This window comes from Sturnira hondurensis, unplaced genomic scaffold, assembly GCF_014824575.4.
Source record: "Sturnira hondurensis isolate 20B ecotype Veracruz unplaced genomic scaffold, ASM1482457v3 Scaffold0000167, whole genome shotgun sequence".
Lineage (NCBI taxonomy): Eukaryota > Metazoa > Chordata > Mammalia > Chiroptera > Phyllostomidae > Sturnira > Sturnira hondurensis.
In genome coordinates, this window is record NW_028072798.1 from 11,041,365 (window position 1) to 11,050,244 (window position 8,880).

Sequence of the window (8,880 nt, forward strand, 5' to 3'; positions counted from 1 at the left end):
CTGGCCGGCTCCCCTCGGCTACACCAGGGTCATGACCTTCAGAGCCGCCGGCTGGAACCTGCGGATCTTCTTTTTCAGGGCCTTGGAGGCCTTGACGCGGCACAGTCTGGGTGCAGGGGGCAGGGGTGGCCGGGAGCAGGTGGGCGCCCGTGGGGGCTGCAGGGGGCGGCCCCCAGTGCCCTGCACACTGTCCTCCATGTCGCTGCCACTGGATTCCTGGTCCCCAAAGCAGTTGGCGGTGTGGTCGCTGGCCTCGTCCCCGCTGGTCTCGGTGATGGTGGAGCGGAACAGGGAAGCGCACTCGGCCGAATGCTCGGAGGCACCAGACACGCTCCCGGCCTGGGCATCCCAGTGAGGGGGCCTGGGCCTGGCCCGAGAGCACACGGGTGGTGGGCCTGCCCCTCTCCTTCTGGCCGGCCTCGGGGGCCCCACACCAGGGCCCTGGGCACTGGCCAGGCGGGCCCCGGTTGCGATCTCTACAGAGGACCGCCACCGGCGCTGCCGCCTGCGGGCCTCGCCACCAGCTGCCACCAGAGGGGCCGCTTCCACAGGGAACAGGGCCTGGGCTGATGCCCCGTGGCCCTCCTGGCTGGCCACCAGCAGGGGCACGAGGAAGGACACAGGGTAGAGGCTGGTCTCGGAGCAGGACCGGCCAGGGGCCTCCATGGCCTGGGTGGGCCTCCCCCTGAGCCAAGCACCCCATGCGGGGGAATGTTGGGGGGTGCCCCAGGGTGGTGGCTGCCTGCCTGACCCTAGTGCCCTATTGCAGATCCCCCTCCCCATCCTCACAGCCTTTGTCATGGGGTGGCCCGTTTTCTGGCCCATTTTCAGCCCCATCAAGGCAGCTCTGCTAGCCACAGAGTGGGGGTGGACACAGGGCCTGGGAGCCTTGTTGGGTGATGTGGCCTTGCCCCTCCAGTCCTCAGGAGTGGCCTGCTGAGTCCAGGAGCAGCTGGAGGCAGACCCACCCCCTAGCTGAGGGGCGCCCAGAATGGCCCCCACACAGATGCAGCTACTACAGCGTTTGTGTCTGTTCTTGGAAAGGCTGCTGGGGTGCGTGGGGCCCACAAGGGGTGCAGGTTCCCGCTGCTCGAGGCTGTTCCTGCCCATTTCCCTCTTCTGGGCCCCCTCTCCGGCATCTACCCTTCTTGGGGAGCAGGTCAGCCTCTCTGGGCAACGTGCACTCTCTGCTCTCTGGGACAGGGACTCCTCGCCCCCTGGGGGACCCTGCTCACACGCATTGCCCCTTAGCAGGTTCCTCTGGCCCCGCAGTCCTAGCAGCTTGTCTATATAGGCTTGGGCTGAGCCAGCCTCGAGGACCGGCCCAGGCTGGACCGAGCCTGGACCTGAGGGGCTGGGAGGGGACTTGCTAAGGGGCGGCAAGTGGCTGTCACCCTGTGGGGTCTCCTTGGTCAGAGCAAAGAGGGGGCTCTGCAGAGCCACAGCGTGCAGGGGGCTGGGGAACAGGTACACCTCCCCGCCGCCCCTGGACACCAGGTCGCACCGGTACTTGGGGTCCAGAACATGGGGCAGGAGGCCTAGCCCGCGGTGGAGAAGGGATGTGGGCCTGGCCTCTGCGTCAGCCTTTGGGAGCCCCGCCTCAGCCGGCAGGACTCTGTCCAGATCGCCTGGGAAGAGAACAATGAGCAGACACAGAGATGAGGGCTTGTGCCCCCACAGCCACGTGGCCCCCCGCGAAGGCCTCCCCCCTCCCTGAGAAAAGTGCGTGGCCTGCCGCTGGCATCCCCGGGGCACCCCAACCCTTCCTGAATGGTGCCGGCTTGGACCATCAACCCTGGACTCTAGCCGTGTCCATTCTGACCTGGATGACACCCAGAAGGATGGGCACCTGAGGCCACACGGCTGCCTCTGGACAGACATTGGGGACAGACCTTCCTGGGGATAAGGGGGTGCTGGGGCCCTGCACCAAGGAACGACCAAATGGGTTTCAGGAAACCAGGTCTCGTACTGGAAATAAAATGTGTCCAAGGACAAGGCCCTTCTTCAAGGGGCAGCCCGGGCCGGAGAGGCGTCCCCCGTGTGCCGGGCTTCCCAGGCCCACTGTCTGCACAGCCTCCACGTCACGGAGTATGGCCGCCAGGCAGGCGTGTGAGGGTGTGGGAGGGTGTTGTAAAAGCATTCTGACGTTCATTTAAATAAGAAAACATGCTTTTCACAACAGTTCTGCCAGGGGGTGTGGGATTCCGCCTCCATCCAAAACCCCAAACCGTCTGCAGGACATGAGGAGGGGCCCCCATGCACAGGCCCCCTGCTGTGCCCAGCGTCCTGCCACCCGGGATGGGCTCCCCACCCCTCCCAGCTCTCGTACCTGTGGACACTGGCCGGGGCCGGGCGGTGCCCTGCAGTGGCTGACCTGCATGCCCCTCCGCAGCCTGCCGGCCCCACACGGGCAGGGGGCCCCCACACATGGTGGTCTCGTCCGCAGACCAGGGCCGGCAGGCCCCTGCACTGGTTCTGGCCGCGGGGCCTGCGGGCAGCAGGGTGCCCAGGGAGGAGGACAGGCAGTTGCTGTGCACGGACGTGCAGGATGTGGACGGGGAACAGGAGCCGCCGTCACTCAGCTCGTAGAAGCCTGGACAGGGCGGACAGGGCGGTCGGTGCAGGGTGTGCTTTGGCGGGTGTGTGAGTGACCGTGAGCATGTATATGTGTGTGGCATGTTATGTGTGTGTGTGTGATCGGGCGTATGTGTCGTGTGTATGGGAAACCATGCATGTGCACCATCACATGTACACATGGACATGCAACACAGAGTGGCACACTTGTGCATAAACACACATGCACTCAAGTGTGCACACACACTTTTGTGCCTGCATCTTTGTGTGCACATGTGTGTGGGGATATGCGCGTGTGTTTGCACCTGTGTGTGGCGTGTACCTGAGCTGGGCCGGCTGTCGCTGTCCGGGCCCTCGGCGGACGACCTCCGCACTCCCAGCTGCAGCTCACTGATCTGCTGGTCCAGGCGGTCCAGCTGGGTCTTCAGGCCCATGTCCTGGAGTCGTAACCGGTTCTAGGGAGGCAGAGGGTGCAGGTGTTGGGGCCCTGGGCCGCTGCCCTCTGCGGACCCTGGGCGGTCGCCCACACCACCAGAGGCAGTCCGGCTCCGCAGGCAGGAACGCCCACCCCTGCCCCCAGCAGGCTTTCTCCACATGGTGGCTTCCCTGTCACCAACTTTCAACTGGACATGGTCTGTGAGGGTGCAGAGTGGTGCCGCCTGTGGGCGGAGTCAGGGCCGGCCAGCTCGGAAACCCACCCGTGGTGGGTGCTGCCGTGGAAGGGGCCTCGTGTCTGGCACCTGCGTCCCATGCCCTGCACCCTGCAGCCCTGGCCCAGGCACTTGGGGCAGCTGACCTGGGTTTTCAAAGGGAAGGAGGGTCCCCCGGAGAGAAACAGGGCCCCCACGGGCCTGTGCAGCTGCGTAGGCTCTCCGGGCGGGAGAGGCACCACAGGACAGGACAATGCCAGGGCCACCTGAAGACCTGACCCTCGAAAGCTGCCTGAGGGCCCCGGCCTGAGCGTCCCAGCTGAGCACTGCCCAGAGGCTCTGTGTCTCTAGGCCTCAGCTTCCAGCGGCGACCTGGGTGAGCCATTGTTGGCACTACCCATACAGTGTGTACATTCCAGAACCTGCACATGGCGCACACATGTGCATGCCACGCAACATGCATGCAGCACACATTGTAGATTACAGCGAGCCTGGCACACAACACACATGTCACACAATATAACATGCACGTGGCACGCACTTATAATGCACACACACGTGCACACAGAGATGTGCATATTATGCAGCACACTGTACATGCATGTATAAAGTCCAAAGCACAGGCACACATGCATGTGGCTCGTGCTCATCACCCACACACACAGGCACACACACCGCGGATGTGCGTGTGGACCTTCTGCCTCTCGTGTCGCTGAGCCCCGACTTCCTCCTCTCGGTGAGGCAGCTTCACCCTGCTTCAAGGTCCACCGGCCCCGTCTCTGGTTTTGATTAACAATTACGTTCGAGGAAAATAATTAACGGATGTAATTATGTGGTTTGTCCTGTTTAAGAAAATGCCTGAGTGTACTTCAGACTGTAGGTAGGAAATGAGGAGATCCCTGAGCCCCAAACCATGGGGCCCAGGAAAACCGCTCCGGTAATCTCGCTGCTGCAGGTGCTGAGGCCGGGGGAGAAGCAGGTGGGGGCCGCTGCCGGCTCTTTCAGAGGGCGAGGGGGCGTGCAGCGCTGGGTCGACCTTTGCGCCCGCTGGGCTGGGTCCCAAGTGACCTCCCTGTTTGATGACGACAGCCCCTCAGCCCCAGTGTGACCTGCAAATGGAACTTGCCTGCGCCTGCCCCCAACTCCACCGAAGCTTGTGCCCTGGAACCACGAGACGGGCAGCTGTCCTGGCTGCTCACCTTGAGCGCCCCACCCTGGGGGAAGCTTCCCAGTGCCTGAGGCTGGAGCCAGCAGGCGGTGCGGAGGAGTTCCCAGCTGGCACTCGGCAGACACCACCACTTAGATTCCCGAAGGGCCAGTGTGAGCCTTCCTGCAGATACTTTTGTTCCCGTCAAGACCCAGAGCTTGGCGCCGATGGAAGAAAGTTCGGCTCATGTGCTCGGCCACCTCAGCGTTGACACAGGGCAGCTGCCTCTGCTCTGCCAGGCCTTCTGCGGGGGCCGCCTCCCAGACCCCCCAGCTGGCCTCCTCCCTCCCTCCCTCTCCAGCCCCCCTTCCAGAACAAGAGTGGCCCTGTGTGTTTGCGTGGAGACCCACTGCCTGTGATTAATGTTTGCCAGGCAGGCCTTCTGGGGGTGGTTTCTGATTAGTGTCCAGACCACGCAGCGCAGCGGCTCCCCACCGATGGGTTCCTGCAGCCCTGGGGCCCCTCTGCCCACCCAGGGCTTCCCACTCTGGGTCTGCGCTGTCCTCGTTAACCCTTCTTCTCCCTCACTCAGAGTTTTATGTCTTGGCTTTCCCTCTGCTCCTTCTCAGTTTCTGACTCTGTGCTGAATCCAAGGTGCCTTCTGCGACCAGGGTCAAGTGTGCCTGCTGCAGGGCCAGGCCCAGAGGGTGCTGGGTGACAGGGGTTGTGGGGGCCTCTCCACTCTCCGACCTGCAAGCTCCCTGTCTGGGCAGTGTCCGGTGACAATGAAGAGCACACCTGGCTCCCACCGCACCTGCTGACAGGGGCTCAGAGACACGCCCAGGAACCAGCATTTCAACAAGCTGCCCTGCAACCACAGACAGTTTTGGGGACCACAAACCACAAAGAGTCTGATGACGTCTCTCCAGGGACGGCATTGAAGACACATGTTGGGCACACACAAGCTCTGAGTGGCCCCCTTTCCCAGGGAGCACCACCGCCCCCCACCCCCACCCTCACCCCCACACCTGCCTGCCAGCCAGCCAGCTCAGACCCCCTGGGCAGGTCCCGAGGATGAAGGTAGGAAGTGCCCCAAAGCTGAGGCGACAGAGGTGGCCTCTCAGACACCGCCTTTCTTTCCTTGAAAGCTGAGCACGGGAAAGGATGCGTTTCACGCCTGGGCTCCCTGGCTGGCTGCGGGCGGGTCCACCCCACGCCCTCCCTTGAAAACAGGCCCATCAATCAGCAGCCAAGGCGGGGGCACAGGTCAGCCTCCAGGACAACAGGCACGAGACTCCCCAAAGGTGGAGGCCTCCAGCCCTGCAGCTGCCTGGCCCTCACTCCTGGCCTTGAGCGAGCTCCCGCCCTGAGGGTTCAGGCAGCGGTTGCAGCCAGTCTCGGAGAACCAGGGCACGCTGTGCACAGCAGCAGCCAGGCCTTCCGCTGGTCCTGCGGCGCGGATTGCGCAACTGCCCGCCAAACGCTGGGGACAAGTCAGGACCCGCAGCACGCAGGACCAGGAAATGCTCCGGGGTGAGACCTCTCTGTCTTCACCTCCCGCCCAAGGGCGGCGCCACCTGGTGCCAGAGGGAGCCTCAGGACTCCTGGGCATCCAAGCCCGTCTGCATCAGTGACGGGGTGACAGGTCTCCTGGAGGCATAAACAGGGGAGCACAGGGCTGCCCAGAGGGAAGCCACGGGGCTTCCTTAGCTCCGACATCCACCCTAGGAGACGGTGGGGATTGAAATCACCTCCAGACTGGTACAGCGTCGGACACGCCCCTCACCCAGTACACACCAGCTAAGCACCTACTGCGTGCTGGGCTGCGCTGGGCTGGGATTTCAGATGCAGAATGTGAGGAACGCCGCTATGGACCCCAGCTGGGCTGCCGCCTTTCACACTCGGGAAACTGCAGGAGGAAGGTGCCCAGGGCCAGATAAACGGTCTTTCTGCCTTCACACCTGGACCGTGGTCCCTGACCAGGTGGGCGTGGGGGCGGGGGTGAGCTAACCCGGAGTTACTGGTGTGAGCAGCGGGGCTGGGACCTCAGAGTATGCAGGGGCACCGTGGAGCCAGGGACACGCCCCGTGTTCTCCCTGGAAGAAAAATGTGGAAGTGCAAAGGGCGAGCCGACGTCACACGCTCTAGCCCTCTTTCCCTTTGATCACGTAGTCCGTTCTCAGGACCCAGTTTCAAGACAAAGTATGCGTGTTCCTTCTGGTCCCCACATTAAAAAAAATGAAACCAAAGAGCTTGTTTGATCTTCTCTTCCAGAGGCTACTCGTAATTAGAGGCTGCGCGCTCCCAAGTCCATCTGCGTGTAACTGCGGCCGAGTTAATCATCAACTTGCTCCTGCCGCCTCCCGCCGCGGCCCCTCGCAGCCGCTCTCCCGAGGGGCGCCTCTGTGGGCTCTTGCACATGTGCTGAGCTCACGGGTAAGGCAGCACAGGCCTGGGAGCAAAGGTAACCCTAAGCACACTACCGTGGCGGAGACCTGGGCGCAGTGCAGGGGGTGGGGGTGACCGGCTGCGTCCCTCCCTGAGCAGCTGCTGAACCCTGGGCAGGCGCGGCTGCAGCGTCTGGTGTCTGCCATCAGGAAAGACCTGGGGGAGGCGCCTGGGACCCAGGCCTCCCTGCCGGACGGCCGCCAGCTAACAGCCGGGCGGAGCTGGGCGCAGGGCTGCACCCGGCGACTCGGTAAAAGCAGCAACTTTGAAACAGGGCAGGTCTGAGTCTCTAATTTGAAAATTCACGTAGAACAATGGCGTTAACTCCATTATAGAAACCTTTCCACGCAGCCTTTTACTTTTTTCTTTAAAACACACTATAATATCGCACAGACTCTTTTGAGTTGTTTCTGATACAGAAAATGAAACCGTGCAGCGGATTAAGACCCGAGGAGCCGCCATCCCCGCGCCGCTTGTCTGTCACAAGGAAGTGGCCTGGGGGTCCCGGGGAGAAGGCCCATGGTAATGCCCGCTGAGGCCTCGGGCTCCACGGCGTCTCCAGGTCCGCGGCCGCACCCGCCACGGGCTTCCCCCAGCGTTTTGTTACAACGACACCGCCCCATTCAACCTCAGCACATTCCTGGGGGCCGTTGGGGGCGCGCTCTGCGCGCCGGCACCGCTGCCCCTGAACCTACAGCAGGAAGAAGCCGGTCCGGCGATCCGATCACGGGAAGGCTCGGGCCCCCCGCGGACGCCGATTCCTTGCGTCCTTATCAGTCGGCGTGAAACTCGAACCCGCAGGAATGCGCCCCCGTCTGCGCCCGGCTCAGCGCGGCGCGGTTTCTGCTGCTTCCAGAGTCCCTCGGGCCCCCGCGTCCCACTCATTTGGAGCCCAAACCCTAGAGGGCTCCCCTTGGTCCGTTGGACGCCGGCCGCGCCCGCCGCCCGCACCTGGACCGGGGCCCCGGGCGCCAAGGCCCCTCGCGCGCTCCTTACCAACTGGTCTTGCAGCGCCGCCAGCGCCGCCTCCAGCCTCAGCTCCTGAGCGCGGGGCACGCGGTGGACGGCGGACGCGGGCGGGGGGTGCTCGGCTAGGGCGCCCCGCACCAGCGCCTGTTGCCTGGCGCGCAGCCCCTGCAGCTCTTGCAGCCCCGCCAGCGCGGCGCGCAGCCGGGCGCCCATCCTGCGGCGGTCCCAGCCCGTGGGTCCCTGCGGGGCGCCCGGGGACCACATCCTGCGGCCAGGCCTCCCCAAGCCTCCGGGGCCTCTCTGGCGGCGTCCTGCTGTGAGCGCGGCCGCCTGCGCCGCCTCTCCCCGCCCCCGGGCCCGCAGGTCGCCCAGGTGGGGTGGGACCTACGGTGACCGTGGAGGGCGGTGTTTGTGTAGGCCCAGAGGTCACAGCGGCCGCCCCCCCCCCCCACCGGCCCGCCCTGTCGGCTGAGCACCGCGCCTGGGGACCCTCTGCGGGGACCGAGGGGGAAGGAGTAGCCGGGCTGGGAGAAGGGAGGGGGCGACAGTGGAACAAACTTCCTCATAAAAAAAGCACATTCTTGTAAGGAGTGTGTTTTGTATCGCATTGTAAGGGCTGTGTTAGGATGATAAACTCATTACCAATTTGACCCCCCCCCCACTTGCCTGATGTGTGCCTGTGTTTCAGAAACACACCCGGGCTTGTATGTGTGTGTGTGTGTTTTAATAATAGCTCTACTGAGATATAGTTGGCATAGCATGATTCCTTGTCAGATACATGATTTGCAGATATTTTCTCCATTTTGTGGGCTAATTATTCACTTTCTTGATAGTGTACTTTACAGGAAAAAAGTCTTTAATTTTGATTTATCTGTATTTTGTTGCCTGTGCCTTTGGTGTCATATCTGAGAAACCGTTGCTTGGTTCAAGGTCGAAGATTAATCACATCTGTGCTTTTTTTTCTAAGAGTCCCCCCCACCCCCCCGACATAGTTTCAGTGCTTGCATTTAAGTCTTTGATCCATTCCGAGTTAATTTCGTGTGTGATGCCAGGTGGGGGTCCAGCCCCCTTCTTTTGCCCGTGGATGTGCAG

General features: G+C 63.0%; 1 protein-coding gene across 1 annotated transcript; it reads right to left on the reverse strand.

Moving 5' to 3' along the window:
- Positions 1 to 3: 3 nt before the first annotated feature.
- On the reverse strand, positions 4 to 8,321 carry DACT2 (dishevelled binding antagonist of beta catenin 2). Its single transcript, XM_037063989.1, has 4 exons — positions 7,816 to 8,321; positions 2,897 to 3,029; positions 2,330 to 2,593; positions 4 to 1,628 (listed from the first exon to the last, which is right to left on the reverse strand). The coding sequence occupies exons 1-4, from the start codon at positions 8,050 to 8,052 to the stop codon at positions 19 to 21; spliced, it is 2,244 nt and encodes a 747-aa protein (XP_036919884.1). The 5' UTR covers positions 8,053 to 8,321; the 3' UTR covers positions 4 to 18.
- Positions 8,322 to 8,880: the final 559 nt, after the last annotated feature.

What these genes read in the sequence shown, in the direction of transcription:
- DACT2 (XM_037063989.1), bottom strand. Translation starts at nt 8,052, where the DNA reads ATGTGGTCCCCGGGCGCCCCGCAGGGACCCACGGGCTGGGACCGCCGC. An exon ending in CGGCGCTGCAAGACCAGTTG is followed by an intron (nt 3,030 to 7,815) that starts GTAAGGAGCGCG and finishes CTGCCTCCCTAG; the next exon opens with AACCGGTTACGACTCCAGGA. An exon ending in GCCCCGGCCAGTGTCCACAG is followed by an intron (nt 1,629 to 2,329) that starts GTACGAGAGCTG and finishes TTCTCTTCCCAG; the next exon opens with GCGATCTGGACAGAGTCCTG.